The 21,224-nt window shown below is 46.1% G+C and overlaps 1 protein-coding gene across 3 annotated transcripts; it reads right to left on the bottom strand.

Moving 5' to 3' along the window:
* Positions 1 to 9,403: 9,403 nt before the first annotated feature.
* On the bottom strand, positions 9,404 to 16,428 carry CD93 (CD93 molecule). Of its 3 annotated transcripts, none has more exons than XM_045981341.1 (2): positions 14,237 to 16,428; positions 9,404 to 11,352 (listed from the first exon to the last, which is right to left on the bottom strand). In XM_045981341.1, exons 1-2 carry the CDS (start codon positions 16,147 to 16,149, stop codon positions 10,965 to 10,967), a joined length of 2,301 nt encoding a protein of 766 aa, XP_045837297.1. In that variant the 5' UTR covers positions 16,150 to 16,428; the 3' UTR covers positions 9,404 to 10,964. The 3 variants fall into 3 exon arrangements, with proteins under 3 accessions (XP_045837297.1, XP_045837298.1, XP_045837299.1); XM_045981342.1 differs by having other exon boundaries at positions 11,217 to 14,055; positions 14,237 to 16,427; XM_045981343.1 differs by having other exon boundaries at positions 11,217 to 13,994; positions 14,237 to 16,425.
* Between the last annotated feature and the right edge of the window lie 4,796 nt (positions 16,429 to 21,224).

Here is a 21,224-nt window from a genome sequence, read left to right as displayed (position 1 = left end):
ATGTGTAAACAAATGGTGGTACATCTGGACAGTGGAATATGATTCAGTGCTAAAAAGAAATGAGCTCTCAAGCCATGAAAAGACATGGAGGAACTTTAAATGCATATTGCTAAGCCAATCTTAAAAATCTACATACTGTGTGATTTCATCCATATGACATTCTAGAAAAAAAAAAAAAACAACTAAAAGACAATGAAAGATCAGTGGTTGCCACGGGTTCAGGGGCAGTGGGGAGGGAAGGGAGGACGGGGGCGCACAGGGAATTATTGGCTTATCAAGCATGCAAAGGCACCACACCAATGCTAAATGTTAATAACAGGGAAATTACTGAGAGATTGTATGGGAACTCTTTGTATTTCAGCTCAATTCTTCCATAACCCTAAAACTGCTCAGAAAAACAAAAGTCTGATAAAAAAAAAAAAAGAGTACTTAATTAACCCAAAATAAAACAAGAAAAGAGAAGAAGAAAGACAAGCACACAGATAGGAGAGGCAGAAAACAAATAACAAAAATGAGAGGCCTCAACCTGATAAATTCTGATTCCATCAATATGAGTATGTAGAACAGGCAAAACGAACCTGTTGTGGTAGAAAGCAGAAGGGTGTTTGTCTCTGGGGTAAGAACGGACTGGAAGGGGGTTCAGGAATCGTGCCACATGGTGGCACGTTCTCTGTCTTGAGTGGAAAGGCAGTTATGCTGTGTAGATGGTTTTCAAGACTCATCAGTTTGTATCATTGGCATTGGTACCTCTCTCTGCAGATAATTTCTTAATTCAATGTTTTAAAAAAGAAAATAAAAAGGACTGTCCTAGTGGGCCATGCCATACCCATGAGGCTGAAACCCACAGGCTGGTGATGAAGGACCAAAAAGATAGAAGGCCCCTGAGAGCACATACAGGAACCCCAGAACCCCCACCTTTGAGCTCTGGTGATGGAGAAAAATAAGCATCATGTTAACTAGGCTTTATAACATTCAGGCAAATTCACACCTAAATATTACAAGTTCCCCTCACATACAAGTAGAACCAGCATGATATGCCCAGAACAGATATTGATTCATTTGCATTCATGTAAGAACTACTTATAATTCATATCTGTTTTACACAAATACATATATAAATTGAGATAAGTGTCCCCAGGAGATGAATTTTTAGCTGGCTACAGCTGGAAATCTCTCATGAACCTCATTCCCCCAGCAAACCTTTATGTATGTATGTATGTATGTATGTATGTATGTATGTATGTATTTATTTATTTATTTTTGGTTTGTTTTCTTGTTTGTTCAGCTAACCCATGAGTTGATTCCAGACCTTGTGACTCCAATTTTGAATAAACATGGCCCAAATGAATCATCTTTTCCTATGCTCAAAAAAGATAAATGCCTCATGTTGAAGACTTTCAACATGCAGCCGAAGTTAACAAATAACATTTAATTTCAACCACAAACCATTAAACATCAAATCCAGTCTCCGTGAGTATTAAAGAAGTCATTCTGGGCATCTGGTCTCCTCTGTGCAATGGAAAAAGGCCTCTTAATGAAAAGCCATGACTTTACTGCTGACACTGGTTTCACTCTCAGCTTGGCATCTGCAGTAACTAAGAGATTTTCTAAGGTTGTTTTTGAGAATTTTAATAACATGAAAGGTTGTTCCCATAATAAAAAGCTGCTTCCCTAAAAGTGCAAAGTTTAAAGCAAAAGGGTAGGGTTTGACTTGACCATCTTGAAGAAGGAAATGTAGTTAGAAGATTTTCAGGAAAGTAAGGGGTAGTAAAAGAAATAACCCAACAATGTGAGTTGTAAGAGTCCATACTCTGTGTGAGGGAGAGTCAGGAAACAGACAGGGAGCCCCTTTCTTCATGGTGCTATTGACTATTTTGATGGAGGTCAGCAAAATGAAGGGGATTAGTAATGCCTGTGCTGCCTTGGAGGGAGGTAGAGAGAGGTTTGGTTGCCCAAGGGATACCTCCCCAAGCGGAGCAAGAGGATACAGACAATGGAGAAAATTCATACACTACAAGGCTAACTTCAGTCATTCACTCTTCATTACCTCTGAAATAATGAAGTCCAACTCACTCATGGTTTCCTGTTCCATAAAAAATACAGATCACAGCTTGTAAACCCTTATTTCATCTATAACATCACTAAGCAAGAGTTTAAAATCAACCTAATGGTGGTTTCCAGAGGGGAGGGGTGGGAATGGATGAAATAGGTGAAGGGGATTAAGAGTACACTTAGCATGATGAGCACTGAGTAATGTCTAGAATGGATGAATCACTACATTGTACACCTGAGGTGAATGTAACACTGTGTGTTAACCATACTGGAATTAAAATTTTAAAAATAAATATAAAATACAAAATAAAATCAATTTAATGAGGTATCATTTACATACAATGAAATGTATCCACTTTATATGTATGTTTTGATGAGTTTTGACAAATATCAACACTCAGTAAACACCACCCAATCAAGACGGAATATTTTTCTCCACAAGGGTCCCTCAAGGTCCTTTGCGGTCAAACCTCACCCCCACTCTCATATAACCATTATTCTACTTTCTTGGACAATAGAATAGTGTTACCCAGTCTAGAATTTCACAGAAATGGAATCATGCAAGGTGTGTACTCTTATGTGTCTGGTTTACTTTGCAAAACATAATACTTTTGAAATTCACCCACGTCATTGTGTATATCAAAAGATGTCTTTTCTTCTCCTTTTCTCAAGGAGGAATATTCCACCAGATGGGTAAACCTCGATCTTTACCCATTCACCTGCTGAAGAATATCTGGTCGACACACAAATATGACATCTTGCCCAAGACAGAATAGGGATGACCACTCTGAGTCAATGAGGATGTGATTGTGGGATTTACAGGTGGGGTGCAGATGCCACAGTCTCTCTGGGGATGGCAGGCAGCTTTTGAGGAGTTCCAGCCCTAGAATGTGTGTGTGGTGTGTGTGTGTGTGTGTGTGTGTGTGTGTGTGTGTGTGTGTGTGCTTATGTGGGCATCCATAAGCTTGAGTATGTTCATTTGGACATGAGATAATATTAAAACCACCCACCATTGCTGAGTGCTCCACCTTCCCTGTCTCGAAAAGGCTGAGAGGACAACTAGTCTAACTTGTTGCTGGTTGGCACTATTTGAATGGCCCCTTCCTTTCACTTTAATGGGAGTCAGGGAAACCCAGTGATTAAGACTGAGACCGCAAGATCCCACCCGTACTTCATCAGCTGGCAGCTGTGTGACCATGGGCAAGTTTGTCAACTTTCTTACCTATAAAATGAGAATAGTAATAGTGCCTGTTTCTCAATAAATACTACTTTCATATCCAGTAAGCAGTAAAAGTTGCCCATACATGGTTTTAATAACATGTCATCTGAAACAACATATTCAGTTGGTCTTTATTTTAAAAAATATTTGCAACTTGGGGCACCTGGGTGGCTTAGTCGGTTAAGTATCCGCATTTGATTTTGGCTCAGGTCATGATCTCAAGGTCGTGGGATTGAGCTCCAGGTCGAGCTCCTTGCCCAGCAGGGAGTCTGCTGGAGATTCTCTCTCTCCCTCTCCCGCTGCCCCTCCTCTCACATGTACTCTCTCTCTCTCTAAAAGTAAAATCTATAAAAAATATATTTGCTATTCACTGTGCACTGTGTGGAGCCTGATACAGATTCAGTCCTTGCCCTCTAACACCTTATCATCTCTTAGGGATACACAGGCATGTAGCCTCTGAGCCAGCACTTGAGAAACTAAGTGATTTGGATTATAGCAATCCAGAAAGAGAAGTCCTTCCTTGGGCCCAGCTTCCTCTTGGGGAAATCAGGCCATGAGCTATAGAGAAAGGAAGGAGTGCCTCGGCTTCATGTAAGGACAGATGAGGATGCTGTCAGTGCTCAATCCATAGCCCTTAGCCTTTTCACGATGGGCAGGGTCAAATTACATCCACCTGTGTCCTTGTCCCTGTACCTGATGGCTTCCCCAGCCCCTCTTCCCACATGTCTGGAAGTGCCAGGAATTACTCATTACCAACGCTGGGAGCAGCACTTAACCGATTATGGATGGGAGTTGTATACATATCCTGGTTCCCTTGTCCTGCAGGTGGAATGACTCTGCTGTGTTTTATAACATCTCCTAGAGTTTCCATGGTTACAAGACTCTATCACAATTTCTTGTACTTCTCAATAAAGTACTTGCTTTGAAATCTTTGTCTCCAGCTCTGCTTCTGGGAGTTAGAGTGGAAAGAGCTTGGAAGCCAAGCAGACATGATGGCGACAGTCCGGGGAGCCACAGTGAAGACCTGAATATGGACAGCACCTGAGCCAGACAGGGTCGTGGTGAGCAGAGCGTGGAGGGGCAGTTGTTGGTCTGTGGCTGCCGGGAGAGAGAGGACACAGGCATCAAGGGTGCAAACATGACCACCCAGGGGTGGTGTTGGCTCACCTTGCCTATTATATTGCTGCAATACCCCTGTTGAGCACTACTGTATACCAGGCCCTGGTCTAGATGCCTGGGTCATAGCAAAGACCATTGTCCTTGTGGAGCTTGCATATATAAAGAGACTATAAGTAATGCATCATAATTGTGAAAGGAAGTTATACACTATGTTAGAAGGTACCCAGTGCTTTGGGAAAAAAAGAAAACAAGGCAGAGCAAGTGACCCTGGGAAGCTGGAGAGAAGGGTCTATAACCCACTGCAAGAGGACCGAAAGACGGAAAGCTTGGAAGGAAGGTCAGGAGACAGAAAAGAATACCATCACAAAATTGTTTCCAGAGTAAGAGAATCAACAGAATGGACAAGAGGGAATACTTACAATAGTAAGAGAAGAAAATTACCCAAAACCGAATAAAGCAGAGGTTCTCCAAGCTTGGTCAGGGGTTGGGGGGTATGCAGGTCCCTAGGCCGGTGACAGCAGCAGCTTCACCTGGAAACCCATGGGAAATGTAAATTCTTGGGCTTCTTCACAAACCTACTGACTCAGAAACTCTGGGCTGAAGCCCAGCTCTCCGGGTTTCAGCATGCCCTGAGGGGACTCCAGGGGATCCCGACACACACACACACACACACACATGTGCACGCTCGCGTGGACACCAGAATAAAGCAGCTTCCTAAGATGGGAGGCACTGCCTAGTGCAGGCAGGACTCGAAGAAGGACCACATCTGCACACCTGAAGTGATAGAAGCATCAGGGAAAGAATAAGAAAGAAAACAAGTTGCTTGTGAAGGAAAGTAACCGCTTGACCATAGTCTTTGCATCCGGAACCGCCCCTGAGAGAAAGCAAGGGCTTCACATCTCGAGCGTTCTGAAGGACAATAGTTTACAGGCAGCCCCCGACTTACCATCGTTCAACTTGGGTTTCGGACTTCTAGGCAGTCTGAAAGCAACACGCACTCAGTAGAAACCACACTCTGGGTTCTGATCTTTTCGCAGGCTAGGGATATGCGGGATATCCTCTGTCATGATGAGGAGCTGGGGCAGCTCCCAGTCAGCCAAGCCATCACAGGGGTCAACAAATGGTGTGCTGACGACTATTCTGTTTTTCACGTTTAGTGCAGGATTCCACTGATCACATGAGATAGTTAACACTATCTCTATTTATAACACTTTATAAAATAAACTTGGAGTCAGATGATTTTGCCCAACTGTAGGCTAATGCCCAAGCATGTTTATGGCAGGCTAAGCTAAGCTGTGTTTAAGGGGTTAAGTGTATTTAATGGATTTTTAACTTAGAGCATTTTCAACTTACAATGGCTTTTGTGGGATGCAACCCCACTGTGAGTCAAGAAGGGTCTGTATATTACGGAAATCATTATCCAGGCAAGCCATCATTCGACAGGGAAAAGAACTATTTCCAATCACGCAAGGGTGCAGCAAAAATGTACTCTTTGATGGCACCCACAGAAAAAGACAAAAGCTAAACAACCAAAACACTTGGTAGTTAGCTCCACTCTCATGAAATGCAAGAGCACTGGGAATTAGGGGAGGGGGAACAGAGAAGAGGATCATGTAAAATTCATAGTATCTAAACAGGCGTCGATAAAAAAAGTGTAGAAATCGAACACTAAAATTCAGATGCAATTAAAGTGAGTGACAGTGTTGGGGGTTGGTGTAGTTTGAGAAGAGAAAAGAAATCACAGATTGCTATGGTTCTTGTTATTTTCTTTTCAGGGAGAAGGGCATAATTATGAGTTAACATTAGATATTGATGAGGAAGGACAGGTTTGAAGATGGGAGGCAATTAAAATGAAGTGTTTGAAGAATACAAGCAGTTCTTACAGATTTCCATACTATTAAGGGGAAAAGTAGACAAAGAGGGGTGCCTGGGTAACTCAGTGGGTTAAAGCCTCTGCCTTTGGCTCAGGTCATGATCTCAGGATCCTGGGATTGAGCCCTGCATCAGTCTCTCTGCTCAGCAGGGGGCCTGCTTCCTTCTCTCTCTCTGCCTGCTTCTTTGCCTACTTGTGATCTCTGTCTGTCAAATAAATAAATAAAATCTTAAAAAAAATAAAGAAAAGTAGAAAAGAAATGTCAAGCAAGCCAATAACTGATAGAGAATAGAAGCACCAAGAAAACATGATAAATAGAATGTACAAAATAAGCCACTGCAAATTCACTAGTTATCTCAGTAACTGTAAATAGGTTAGCTCTCCCATTAAAAGACAGACTTTTGATTGGATAAATGGTTGGGCGGGATGGTGGAGGGAAGATAGTGAAATCCAGCTTTGTTTTTGTAAGAGAAAAGCAAGGAGACATGAGGAAACTGAAATGTTTTAAATGTTTAAAAATGAAAAAGTATTAATCAAATGCAACTAATAACCAGATATATCCATTGTAATAGACAAAATAGATATGAACATGTTCAGAAAGTTCACGTTCACGTTCATGCTCAGGTTTAGGTTCATGTTCAGAAAGTTTCATGTTGGTAAAGTACATCAGTCCAAATACACATCAGTCCCTTAACCATACAGTTTTTTTTTTAAGATTTTATTTATTTATTTGACACACAGAGAGAGAGAGATCACAAGTAGACAGAGAGGCAGGCAGAGAGAGAGGGGGAAGCAGGCTCCCCGCTGAGTGGAGAACCCAATGTGGGGCTCGATCCCAGGACCCTGAGATCACGACCTGAGCCGAAGGCAGTGGCTTAACCCACTGAGCCACTCAGGTGCCCCAACTATACAGTTTTAAGTAGAAAACAAAAGCAATAGAAATGTGAGGGGGTCAGAAAAGCCACATCACCATCAGGTGGGCTAGGATACCCGGGAGTCAGCTACTGGGGGTGCAGATGATTACTTTGACAAGGAAGTGAAACACTTGATTTGTGATATAACCTTTTGGGGGAAGGAAGACCCTGGGGAAAGAAGGGAAAAGGCACAATTATTTGCTTCTTCTACCTCACAAATTTCAGTATTTCTGTGCAATATTTGAATGCAGAAGGATCTCTACAGCACAGAAGGCATTGGCCCAGTTTAAGACGTTATGCTATGAATTATGTGGACAGGCATGAAACGCGAAGAGGAAGAGATAAGCGGTGCTTTGCAGGAAGAGGTGGCAAGAGCATGATACGGAGGGTGCTGGTCCTCAGCCAAGCTCAGTGGAAATAGAGCCCTGTCTTCTGCAAGAGTGGTCCAGGAAGTTAGAGATAGCCGTGAGGACAAGTGGTCCCTGAGCATCTCAGACTAAAGCTGAGATGTGTGTATGGTGACCCAGTGACCTAGGCCACATCTGAGTCACCCTCCATGCCCCTCTTCTCTCTCTCTCTCCCTCCCTCCTTTCCTTTGTCTCCTTCTGCTTTTTCTCCTGGTGTTTTTTCCATTTCTTTTTTCCTTTCTTCCATTCTTTTCTCTCTCTCTCCCTCTCTCTCTCTCCCTCTTTCCTTCCTGCTTCCCTTCCCTCCTTCCTACCATAGAGTTAAAATCTATGGACCAGTTTCAACCACAGGAGACAACTGACATCCAAGTCAATGGTGACAGACTTCACAGAAGAACCCAGCACAAAGATTTCAGGGTGGGGAAGGGACTCACAGTGCCGCAGTTTGGGTGCCGGCAGGCTCAGGTGAGGACCTGTGGGTGTGTGGCCCCATGAGGAACATTCTGTCAAGTCAGGCTCCCCGGGGCTGGTTGCCGGCCTCATGGATCATCCTGCTCTTTCATTTCTTCGCTGCACTTTGCTACCTTTGCACCACTTACCTGTCGGTCCTTTCTTCCACAAAGGATGACGTGGGGGTCTCTGGAAGCTGCAAAGGGTTGAAGTTTTTGAGGGTTGGAGTCTGCGGGTTTATTGTCTGTGCCCTGTCTCCTCTTACTGAGTACATTTAGTCAGCTGAGAACTTGATATGTTCATTTGGTTCGTGTTAAACTCCACAGCATGTGAGTCTTGCGTTTCAATCTACATGTCATCTCTTGCAAATGGACTTTGTATTGTGCAATAAATAGAACTGTGTATGCATTGAATTTCTTTGTCCAAGATTCCTATTTGAAAGATGTATCTAATATTTGTTATTTTAGTTAGCAGATAGCAAAAGTCGCCAAGAGGAATTTAAATTTGGCACTTTAGTTCATGGGCTTTTCCTCAATTAGGAAACACTGGCCTCAGGTTTTTCAGTATGAAAGAGAAGGATGTAAACATTGTGGTGTGTGCGTGTGTGGTGGGGGGGGTTGGGGCCAGCCTTGGTTGCTCATATTAAGACAGAATTTCCAAATGTATCTCATTAGTGATCAGACTGCTAAAAGGATCAGCTTTATTTAACCCTAAGCAATGAAGGTTATGAGAAGTGTCTTGTCCCTTAGCATGTCAGCAGAGCACTGTCTCCTATCCTGTTCTCACCGGGCATGCAGTCCGAGGGGCAGGCAGACTCGGATCCGACCACCTGCTGCCCCCCTCTCTCGGGCACAGAGAGACTCAGCAGCAAGCAAGGAGGATCTGGTCTGCCTGTGCAATTAGCTAAACAAACGAAAAGGGCTTTGCTGACTAAGTGGTGGCAATCGCTCCTGTGATAATTACGAACGGTGCTTCCACATCACACCAACGGGACATGTTTAATCCCGCACCAGGTGTCCCCCATGCAATTAAAACGATGCAGGAAACTAAACGGGCAGAGAGGCATGGGGGAGTAGACTTGGATCAGAAGACAAACTCCGGAACCATGGAGGCCAGCCTGGCTGGGTTCAGCAGCCGAGACACAGGACACAGTGCAGCCCAGTCCCTCTGAACGTCTTTGTTCCTCGCCCCATCCTAGGTGCCCTGGAGTTAGTGTCATGACCCGTAGGTAAAGATGCAGAAGTGGGGCAGGCAAGGTACTTTTTTAAAGCGACCCTTTGAGGAGAGAAATGGATATGTTTAATGACCATGAATTCAAATTCAAATAATGCCATGTATTTTGAGGTGTTATGAAATGTATTAAAACAAGTTGACAACAAACGCATTCCAGAGTTTATTAGGTTATGCATGTGACATAAAACACAAAGGACAACAAGCATTGAGGCAGACCCGAGATGCCCCTGGTTTCTCAGAGTTCTCAGACTGACACAGCCGCCAAGCCTGTCCTCCCCACCCTGGGAAACAGTCGCACCCAGGGCAGAAAGAAGCCCCACAGAGAAATCCCACAGTGGCAGAATTAGTGCACCGCATTTCGAATACACAGATTTAAAAATACGAACATTCTCATCTAGCATTTGTGCAGCGATGACTGACATTTGTGATCACATCAAGTATCACAGAACAAGGCCTTGTGAAGGACATAATTCAAGCTTCAACCAAATATGTGTAAAGAGCCCAACCCAGAAGAACAGAGGGCAAAATCTGCAGAAAGGAAATGCTTGCCCCCTTGCAGATAAGAGGAACAATGTAAGAAAGAATTTACAGAGTTTCTTCCTAAAATAGATGGGCATGATCTCCGAGAACAGGTCAAAACACAATTCTTTTTTTTTTTTTTTTTTAAAGCACTTCAGCAACTATTAGCTTTGGGAATCTGGAACAGAATATGGTATTTGATTACAGAACACATGGAGAATTTTGATTATCTGCTTTTTTTTTTGGAGGGGGGTGGTTGACAAATGCCACAAACCCTACAGACATAAGCAGTAGCTTTTGCAGCCAGACAGGGACAGATGTTTTCAGGGATCATATCTCAGATTCCCATGCTAAATCTATTGTTTAAGGTGATGGAAATATGGAGGGGACATTACACCATTTTGCAGCTGCTAGAAAGCCATGCTTTCCTGTTTTCCTGATTCAGACAATGGAGAAACTAAGGAGAAAAATAATAGGAAAAGGCTGTCCTATATTTGCTTTTAAAAACTGCATTATTTTGAATGTAGTACTTTTTTTGGGTCAAATCTCGCCTCTGTTGTCTTAGTTTTCACAGGAATATCTGTGGGAAAGAGGGTTGGAATAAAATGAGCTAATGATCACATCCATATTCTCCAAAAGTTGTTTGGCGATAAAACTCCAGGTCCTATCAGGATGTATTCAAACTGGGGCTCCTGAATGGCATTTAAGAACAGCAACAAGCACGTGTGTGTTTCAGGGAGGTTTATTTCCAACTTGGTTTTTCCTGTACTATGTACATAAACACAACCGCATACGTGTTTAACTTTTTATTCTACCTTTTTGCCTAATCACAGGGAGGATGTTAGCCTGCACCCCTCCTGTCCGTAAGACAGAAGCCTCTTGAGTCACCCACTTTATGTTGCCGGGAAAACACCGTGGGGCTATGCAGTGCCAGATGTCAAAGGTTGTGATAATAAGGCATGTGGATGAACCAAAGGGACACCAGCCTCAAGGTCACAATGCTGAGCAGCGGAGGGTGCCCCCTACAAAAGACCCCACCAGGTCCACCATTCCCAAGGCCTTTTCAGATAGTTTTCCCACCTTTGCTTTATACAGTCCTCAGATGGAGCTTGTCTGTACCACATGTGCACATGACAAGAAAAAAGAGGAGGGAGCATCCCTGAAATTCAGGAAGGAGCCTAGTGGCTGCATGTTTTAGGGGACCTCCTCCCCTTAAATGATCTGCCTTGGGAGACAGAGTGAGGGGACGGGGTGGGTTTGTTCTGAATATAGTTTTTCCAAGAGCATCCTAGAATTATTGAAGTACGGGGAATTCTATTTGGACAAAAGTCTCCATTATCTTTGAGCTTGTTGCCAAGTGAAGCCGTTTTCCTTTCCCCACCTTTCCCCACCGTCCTGGCCTTTCTGCTGATCGACAGCTCAGGGACAGAACGGTGCTCCAGCCTAGACTGGGGACACAGTCGGAGGAATCTGCACCTGACAGAGCCTACCTTTCCCACGCTCCATCCTTTCCATTTCTCATGCTGCGTCATGGCCCAGGCACCTGGGAGCTTCTGGATAAAAAAACTGTTGACCAATGACTAGTAAGTTAATGGCCACATGGACAGTGGGCATTTGTTTATCCACTGCTGTGGGCCCCCATTTCCCCAAATGGATTCACATCCCTCGGACCAAAAAAAAAAAAAATGACAGAGGTATCAAATAGGACAATAGCATTTGTTTGAGGTCAGCGGTTTTCATCAGATTCATTGCCTAAGGTCATCTAGTTCTGGGATCTTAGCCACTGGAAGGAGCGGCCAGGAGACAAGGCAGGGCACACTACCCAGGAAGGGGCATATTCTGCTGGAGAGGATATTGAGAAATTATTTACCAGCCCATTTCCTCCCTTGCGTATTTCACGGTGGGGATCTGTGGTCTCCATGTTGTCGGGGATAGATTTTCTTACCCATAGAGGGATTCGAACATGGAAATAGAATTAGGGCTGCCCCGGAGAAGAAATCCAACTCTAAAAATGAGAGGGCACACTTGGGGACCTCAGCCAGTAAAGGTCCCATAGGTCCAGAGAGGGGCTTAGGGGAAGCCTAGACTAGGAGTGCCTCCTTCCTTCTAGTGACAAAGTAAAATTGTCAAAGTCCGGAGGTAAAGTTGTCGAATTTGCATTTATTTCACGGAAGTGCAGATATTGTCAGTAACACATCCAGCCAACTCTTTAAAGTCATCTGTATAGTGGCATGATTGGTTCCCATACAGGGTCTTGCGCTCAGTGGATACAACCTTTGTCTGCTTGGTGTTAAGCACCAATATTTCAAGTGAAATCTAAATAATTTCAGATGTCTTTAAAAAGCACAAGTTCCAAATACCCCGTTAAGTCCTCCAAAAGCTTCATCTTTCCTTGCACCTACTCCCTCACTCACCCATCTTCTCAGAACAACAACAAAACAAAAACAAAACAAAAATCCTGAAATACAGCATCTACATTTCAAAATTAGCTAAAGGATATTTACTCAACTCTGAGGGCCATGCACCTGGCAGCTCTTCCTGCCCCAGGTGTCCGCCTCTGGGACAGATGTGTTTTTAAGGCAAAAACAGAAACAATAGAGCACCCTGGTTCTTAGAGGCAGATTTTGAAATCCCTAGAAGGAAACACAGTCCCGTTCTGCTATACAAGGCAACAGCAATGAGCCTGCAGGCCACCTGAGGTCTCCCAGTGCTAATCAGGCAGTTTTTAACAGCTCTGACCACGGGTGAATCCCTGAGGAGCTTTTCCAGTGACCCAGGCAGAGTTGCGTGGGGAGAAATTACTCTCCACCACTACATTGAGAAGGGAAATCTTTGCAAGCAAGCATTTAAAAATAAATTAAAACTGCTTTGAGTGGTTTCTGTGGTTGCAAATTTTGAGCTATTCTCTTCCTCTATCCCTCCCATCTCCCCCGCTTTTTTAAGAAATAGAGAAAAATGTGTCAGACTTTCTTCAAGCAGAAAGAAGACAGTGTCCTGCCTGCCCAGTCCCTGACATGAAAGCTACAGCCACAAGTCAGGATCATGTTCTCAAGAAGAAATATCAGCTGTGAGCTATGTTAAAATGCCTTAAGATGCCACCACTCAAATGATGAGCATCTCATCCCCCTCACGCAGTCTTAGTAATCAGAATGAGAAGCTACTCACGGCTTCATCCATCTAGGATCAAAGCATTTAAATCCAGAGCAGCATTCAGGGAAGGCAGGTGGCCCGGGAGGTGTCTCGGGGCTGCACTCGCCCAGAGACAAGACGTCTCCAGCTTTTCCCCTTGTGCGTGGTCACCTCATCAACAGTAAGTGTGTGTTAGCACAAGTGCATTTAGAATGGATTGATTCAAGTACTTGTGAAACAAACCCCAGGCTTCTCTCTCAAGCGCTTTGGAGTACTTGCTCTCAAAAACATTTCATACTCCTCCCACACTTTCCAGACTTCACTTGCAAATAAACCCAAGACTATTAGAGACACTAAGAACTAGGAAATGCAATTTCAAAACTTCCAGCATTCTTGCTACCTGAGCAGATCAGTGTACTCTGGTCATTCTGTGGAACTCCAACTATAAAACTCTGCAGGGCTTGTGATGGGAAAATGCATGACCTCAACTGTAAAGAAATGTTTCCAGTCCTGAATATGTTCCTTTCAACAAAAACAAAACAAAACAAAAACAAAAACAAAAACAAAATGCTTCTTATGTACTATGTAATTAAACAATCGATTTAGTTTCTGTTCTACCAAGAGGAACAAATCATTCCAATCCTAATTAGCATTAGCAGATCACCTTTTCTTCTTAGATGATTCCAGTGAGCAGAAAAGCAGTTCAAAAGGAGCCCCATTAGCACCTGACTTGTAAACCCCTGATCCAGAATCAGTGGGAGCCACGCAATCAGTCACATTTGAATTTGACAAGATAAGTGAGTAAGAATTGTTAATGTTCACAAAATTCCCCAAATGACATCCTAACCCACTGGTCCCACTTCAGGAATACCACACACATGTAGAAAATACCTGTATATTCCAAGCGGTCAGGCTTTTAAGAATGTTTACAACCGTTTGCTAAGATTCCAGTCCAGTCTTTTGGAAGGATGTGGGTCCCCCACTTCTGACGGGGTGCGTAAAGGTCAGAGGATGGTGGTGGCTGATTGTCAGTGTCTCTGGGGCCATCTCACCTTCAGCAGTCCATCCCTGGCGTCGGACTACAGAAAACAACCACGACAGCATTGGAAGCTGCTGTGACCCGCTGAGCACATCCAGACCCTGGGAGAGACCCACATACTCTGCACCCCAGTCAGGGCAACAGCCCTTCAGGATCGCCTCTGGGCCTGGACAATGCCTGTCCCTTGTACTCTGCCTGCTTTGTGTGCCAGTCCTTGCCCTCCCACCTACCCGCACCTGCCCACCCTCCCGCCCCCTCTGGGTGACCTGAGGCCTCTTTTACCTGTACTGATTCTCCAAAGCCCTGCTCTCAGCTCGCTCTGGAGCCCAGGAGTAGCTGTCAGCTGCATTCTGGGGCTTTTTCTCCTTCTCCTCCTCCCTCTTTGCTCTCCGCTTGCGATAGACCAGTAGCCCTAGAGCCAGAGCCAGTAAGAGTAGGATGGCCACCACCGTGCCCAGTATGTAGAACAGCAGCAGCTTTTGTCCGTCCGTGCCCTCTTCGCTTTGTTCTGCCATGAAATCCTCATCTGTATTCTCCCCAAGGCCAGTGGTGGCCATGGGGTGATGGGTGCTGGGCTCCATCCAGACACCAGGGGGCCTACTGGGAGCCAGCGTGTCAGGTGCAGTTGGGGTGACGAAGGTGTTGCGTGTGAGGGAGGGTCCCTTTGTGGTGGGTGCCTCCTTGGAGGTTCCCTCAGGGTCCCCGATGGGCCTGGACATTGTGGCAGACACAAGTCTCCCCTCTCTGTCTCCTACATCCTCTCTCTGGGGAGGCCCAGGCGGTGGTGCCAGGGAGGTGGGCCCCGGCGTGCAGGAGACCCCATCGGGGCCCAGCTCCCAGCCTGGCAGGCAGCCGCAGCGGAAGGACCCCTGCGTGTTGAGGCACAAGCTGTCACAGAGGCCATTCTCTGTGTCCGCACACTCGTCCACGTCCTGGCACTGGGTACCATCCTCCCCAGCCAGAACATAGCCCTTCTCGCAGGAGCAGTAGAAGGAGCCGTCCGTATTGGTGCAGTCCTGGGCGCAGGGCGTGTGGCCGGTGGCACACTCATCCACATCCTGACATCCTGACTCGCCGGGCTCATAGCCCACCCAGCACTCACAGCGGAAGCTCCCAGGGGCGTTGACACACTCCTGCGGGCAGGGTGAGTCCTGGCACTCGTCCAGGTCCACGCAGTCCCGCTGACTTGAATCCAGCTGGTAGCCGAGGGGGCAGCGGCAGGTGTAGTTCTCCCCTTGGGATGCCGGCACACAGGTGGCTGAGCCTCTGCACGGGTTGGAGCTGCAAGGGTTCCGGGAGGTACAGGTCACCAGGTCGTCGAGCAGCCGGAAGCCCGGCCGGCAGCCGCAGCGGAAGGAGCCGTCGCCCCCCTCGAAGCAGTCCTGCTGGCAGCCCCCATTGTTGAAGCTGCAACCATACTGGGTGCTGATGCAGAGGGGGCCCGAGCTGCCCCAGTCAAACACATCAGGGGCCTTCTCCCTGCACACGAAGTAATCCTCCTGACCGTGTTCCCCGGCCCCACAGACTACAGTAGCCGCGGAGCCAAAGGGCACAGCCTCCAGGGAAGAGCTGGTGGCCTTGAATGGGGTCGTGTAGTCCACCCGGCCTGGACCCCCCAGAGCCAGAGGCTGGCACATGCCTTTGAAACTGAACTTGCACACGAAGCCCTCGACGCTGTTTCCTGGAGAGTTTGGGCTCCCACAGGGGCCCTCCGACCACTTGGAGAGATGGCTGGCTTGGGACGGCTGGGCCAGATGCAGCAGCAGGGACACACAGCGCTTGGAAATGCAAGAGCTCCTGACCTCCTTGTTCCAGTTGGTGTAAGACGTGTCCTCCCCGCCGCCCAGCCAGCTGAAGCCCTTTAGCGGCAGGCTGGGGTCTAAGCACTTGCCCTTTTCGCGCTGGAGCCCGATCCAGAACTTGCCCATCCGAGCGACCAGGATCGCCTCCGACTCCAGGAGCTGGGTGAGGGCGCGTTGGATGTGCCGGGCCTCCTCCTCACTCCTCACCGTGGCCAGGTTGCCCCCGTTCTTGCTGCAGTGAAGCTGGGCCTCCGCCGCACTCAGCTTGCCCCAGTGGGCCGTGTAACAGGCATTCCCCGCACACACCACGGCTTCCCCGGGAGCCTGGGTCCCCGCCTGGGGCTGGCCCAGAAGCAGCAGCAGCGGCAGCAGCCTGGCGGAGGTGGCCATCATGGCCCCGTGTCCCTCTTGGCAGGAGGCTGGTGGCCCTGCAGTGACAGCAGCAGGCGCAGCTGAGCTCCAAGGAGAACTGAGGGCTTGGGCGCAGACGCTCTGGCACGGGGAAGAACACAAAGACTAAGGGCTTTTCACATTCCCCTGACCCAAGGCGCATCCTGTACTGTTGTACTTCTTATTTCTTACCGGATACTGGGGCTTCCTGCAGTGAATAGTTTTCTGACTCCTGTTGCCTTCATCACGGTTTTGTTGTTCATAGAAGAGGTCAGACGGCTGCGTTGGGTCTCTGGCTAATCACTGGGGAAATGCGGCAGCGTGGGGGGCAGGCGGTTCCAGCTCAGGGACGCCTGCTGCTTTATTTGGGCTCCCTTGTCTTTCCCATCTGCAGGAAGAACTTAAATGGCATGCTACAGAGTGAGTGGAGACTTTTGGAGACTAGGAACTTGAAAAAGCTCACTTAGTAACCCATAATAAAATTCCACTTTGGTTTGCAAACAACCAGAAGAGGAAAAAAAAAGAAATTCTCAGACTTAAGACGTGAGGCCGTGGATGGTTATAATTTTCAGCCTTTTTTAGAAGCAAACTAGATTTTTCTTCTGCCTATCTCATGTTCCCTTTGGCTTTGGAAGTCTTTTTTCTTTTATCCCTTCATCGTGAACTTTAAATAGATGGGCAGTTTTTAAATAGGAACTGGGCCGTGGGAATGACTGATTGTCTCACACAATGCCAAGCTCTTAAAGAACATTAACCCAAATGGGATGAAATTTGGCAGTTTTCAGGGTTTCACAGTGTAAATACTGTGTTGTGAGGTGGCAACGTCACAAAAAGCAACAGAAAAACAAGAGGAAAATGTTTCTGGCCTCATGGCCCTGGACTTGCTTTCCTGCCTCCCCCCCCCCCCCCCCCCGCTCAGGGTTAGTAGGAAGGGCCAGAGTTCTGAGAATCCCGGCCACAGCAGGCCCCTTCCTCCCAGCAGCTTATCAAAGGCCCTTGAAACAAAGTGTGCTTTTCCTGAAGTCACAGATGTGTTACTCATTGGGGCTGTCTTCCCCCAGAAGTAGACCCTGAGACAAAGATTTGGGACACGTCATTTATCTGAGAGGAGAAGTCAGACAGGAATGGGAGTTGGGGGAAACAGAGGATGCCTGAGCATGCAGATGATACTGGGTCTCCTGGAGCATGGTACCCAGGAACACTCAGTGACCTCATCAATTTTCTGAGCCAAGGAGATGAGGCTGTGGCAGCTCTCTTCCAGCTCCCCTCCTCACTGGAAGCAACAAATTCTTGGCACTCTGGATTGACAGTGAGAACCTCATTCACCAGAAGGAGCACTCAGGAGGGGAATGGCTGGAAGCTACCGAGAAGCTCTGGGCACGGCACACATGTCTGCTACATCGGCCCTCCATCGAGATTTGAGTTAAGGTGTCATGGGGGTTATAAACTCACTGGCTTTCAGCCTCGCCAAAGGATAAGGTGCCTATCTCAGACTCTAACTGGAGACCCTTCAGAGGTGTCCCTTATGTTGTTACTTTAATAAGATATTTGAGATAGTCCAGGAATCCTGTCTCAGACCCTTAGGATCCCCTTGTGTTCTTTGGTACCATCTATCCACCCACTCACCTAACCATCCATACATGTGTCCATCCATCCATCCATCCATTTATCCATCCATCTATCCATTCATCTATCCACTCACTCACCTATCTATCCATGCATTTATCCATCCACCCATTCATCCAACCAGTCAATCAATCAGTCAGTCAGACAGTCAGCCAACCAGTCAATGTTATTTAAGCCACCACCATGCACTGGGCTAGACATTGGGATTAAAGGAGGGACTTCTGCCTTCATGACCCTTGAAGTCTGTTAGAGGGGACAGATTTGAACATGTTGGACAGCTGTAGCTATGATAGGTACCACAAGGAGAAGTTGAAAGTGTCAGCAGAGGTATTGCCCTGTTTGGGATGTAGGCAGTAGGACTGGCTCCTCTGATGGAGAAGGCCAATGAAGTTGGGATCTAAAGGAGGAATAGTTAAGAAGGGGAATGATTTCCATATGAGGGAATAGCACAGACAGAGGCCCTGTGGTGTGAGGGTTGTGACCTTTACAAATGTATGAAGGATAGGCCATGAGACTGGAACCTGAAAAATGGGAGGGAGCACCCAGGGAAAGAGGAACTCTGTGAGTCCAAACAATGAAGATTTTGGTGTTTTGTTCTGAAATCCATGAGGAACACCCAGAAACCATCCTGCTGAGACTGCTTGTAGAGAATTGGAGAGTAGGCTAATGGATCCCAGTGGTATGGGCGAGCCACTCAGCAGGCAACTGCAGATTTGCAGGCACAAATGACAGTGACTTGAGCTGTGCTGATCCCCTGGGTTAGGGACAGCAGATTCAGGAAATGATACAGGTCCAGAACAGACTGTTCTTGGCATTGGGGAGTAGGAGCAGAGGACATGGGAGGTGTCCAGAAGGACTTCATCGTTCTCTGCTTATACTATCAAGGGTTGCAGATCCTGGAAGGCTGTGTCTACTGGAGGGGGAGAAATGAGGCCTGGATCAATTGGAGGGAATCTGTCTCTTAGGACCCAGGATCCCCTTGCCTCCTTAGGACTCTGAATTTACCACCTTGGGAAACTTGGGAAATATCCAGGTTTAAGGGGCCATGGAAAGGCTGGAGTCCCTGGGTGCAGGCCGCTGTAGTTGGTGAATATTTAGTCTTGGTGAGAGGGTCAGTGTTGACTTCTTCCTGGGCAAAGAAGCTATGTTTCTAAAGTTTTAGTTATAGGCAGGCAACTTCTTATCATTTTATAAAATCAGTCTGATGATGATTAAACCTTGAGTTGCACTACAGCCTGGTATACCCTCATAGCAGAGACTCTACCTCCTGATTTAGAATCCTGTCTGTGTAATTCCTCGATTAACTGTTGTGATTGTGCAGCATTCACCCAGCATCCTGCTTGGTTGGTGCTTAAGGACAGGGGCGGAATGAGTGATTTACAGCTTATGAACCAGTCTGACCTTTGTCCGGGTTTTCTTTTGTTGGCAGTTCTTCATCTTTCACATGGGAACTTCCAAATCAACTCTTCTTCACTTAGCCAAGTGTTGACATCATAAAGAAGAAAGTGAAGCAAGGACATGTGCTCAGTTTATTCATTCATTAACCCAGGGAATATTGTAAAACACTGGCTCTGAGAAAGACTATGTACAGTGCAAGAAGCTCCCAGCTCTTAAATTTGTGAAGTCCACTTCCTTATCTCTAGTAACCCGGTTAGCTAAGCCTTGCTCTTGCTCCCCCTCATCTGTAAGGAAGGACATGGGAACCAGAGCCTCTGGAAGCCTTTCTTAATCTAGTGTCAACAACAGAAAACTCATGTAATTACATATCCTTCTCTCTTCTGGAACTGGGAAAAAGGAGATCAGAGAGAAAGCAGGGACAAAGACCACTGCTGCCCTCACTGTGTGGTACAAGGAACCAAATCATCTGTCTAAACCACATGGGTACAGCTGGCCTCATACTGACGCAATGACTGTTAAATACAGTGCAGTGATTATCTCCCCTCCCTTTGTGTCTCAAAACTTCTGACTTCCACTCTAATCCTTGATTCTTCAGTTACCGCCTGCTGAGCTTGGCTGAGTTAACTCTCCTGGGACCCCACCGCCAGAGGTCTCTAGCTCCAAGTGTCCTGCTGTCCTCTTTCACCTGTAAGGAAGTGGCACAAGCATTTGGGAGGTGGGGGTGGGGGTGGGAGCCCATGCCTTGTGAGCTCAGCAGAAGAAGGAGAGCTTACTTTTACCAGGTGGGATTTAGCTGAGTTCACAGAGTATTGAGGATTGTCTGGATTTTGACTTGAAGAAAATTCTGAGCCTCACATACTGAATTCCTCCATGGATGACAAGTTACCACTTTTTACTTAGAATGTAGATTTTATTAGGACCCCTGAGGGGTCCATAGGATGGCTCAGTGGGATAAGCCTCTGCCTTCAGCTCAGGTCATGATCTCAGGGTCCTGGGATCAAGCCTCACATCGGGCTCTCTGCTCAGCGGGGGGCCTGCTTCCCCCTCCCTCTCTGCTTGCCTCCCTGCCTACTTGTGATCTTTGTCTGTCAAATAAATAAATAAAATCTTAAAAAAAGAATGTAGATTTTATCAAACCTCTTTGAAGATTGATAGTTAAAAAATAGGAATCTGTAGTGGGGAGACCAGAGAGCTTTCCTTGGCAGATTTTTGAGTGCAAGCCACATTAAATGTTCTAGAACAATCATAATCCTATTAGCATGGTATAAGCCCTGAGCCATGACCTCAAACTGTCTACTTTTATTCTGTACTCATTTATCAATGAGTACTGAGCTCTCTTTTTAAATTGCCTAAAAATTTACTTCATACAAAAGAACAAATATTGTTAAAATATCTGTACTGCACAAAGCAATCTACACATCTGATATAATCCCTATCAAAATAACACCAGCATTTTTCACAGAGCTAAAATTTGTATGGAATCGGAAGACACTCCAAATAGGCAAAATAATGTTGAACAAGAAAAGCAAAGTGGAAAGCATCACAATTTCAGACTTCAAGCCATATTATGAAGCTGTAATTATCAAGACAGTATGGTACTGGCCCAAAAAGAGACACATAGATCAGTGGAACAGAATAGAGAACCTAGAAATGGACCCTCAACTCTGTGGTCAATTAATCATCCACAAAGCAGGAAAAAAGAGCCAATGGAAAAAGATAATCTCTTCAACAAATGGTGCTGGGAAAATGATAGCCACAGGCAGAAGAGTGAAAATGGACCATTTTCTTACACTATACACAAAAACAAATTCAAAATGGATGAAAGACCTAAATGTAAGGCAGGAATCCATCAAAATCCTGGAGGAGAACATAGGCAACAGACTCTTGACTTCAGCCCTAGCAACTTCTTACTAGACATGTCACTAGAGGCAAGGGAAACAAAAGCAAAAACGAACTATTGAAACTTCATCAAAGTAAAAAGCTTCTGCACGGCAAAGGAATCAGCCAACAAACCTAAAACGCAGTCTATGGAATGGGAGAAGGTATTCGCAAAT

This window comes from Meles meles, chromosome 16 (genome assembly GCF_922984935.1).
Source record: "Meles meles chromosome 16, mMelMel3.1 paternal haplotype, whole genome shotgun sequence".
Classification (NCBI taxonomy): Eukaryota; Metazoa; Chordata; class Mammalia; order Carnivora; family Mustelidae; genus Meles; species Meles meles.
The sequence above is the reverse complement of the archived record's forward strand: the minus strand, read 5'-3'. Positions and strand labels throughout refer to the sequence as shown.

Coding starts and splice junctions, on each gene's coding strand:
- CD93 (XM_045981341.1), bottom strand. CDS start 16,149: ATGATGGCCACCTCCGCCAGGCTGCTGCCGCTGCTGCTGCTTCTGGGC. Junction 11,353..14,236: donor GCTTTGGAGAATCAGTACAG/GTAAAAGAGGCC, acceptor ATTGGTCAACAG/TTTTTTTATCCAGAAGCTCC.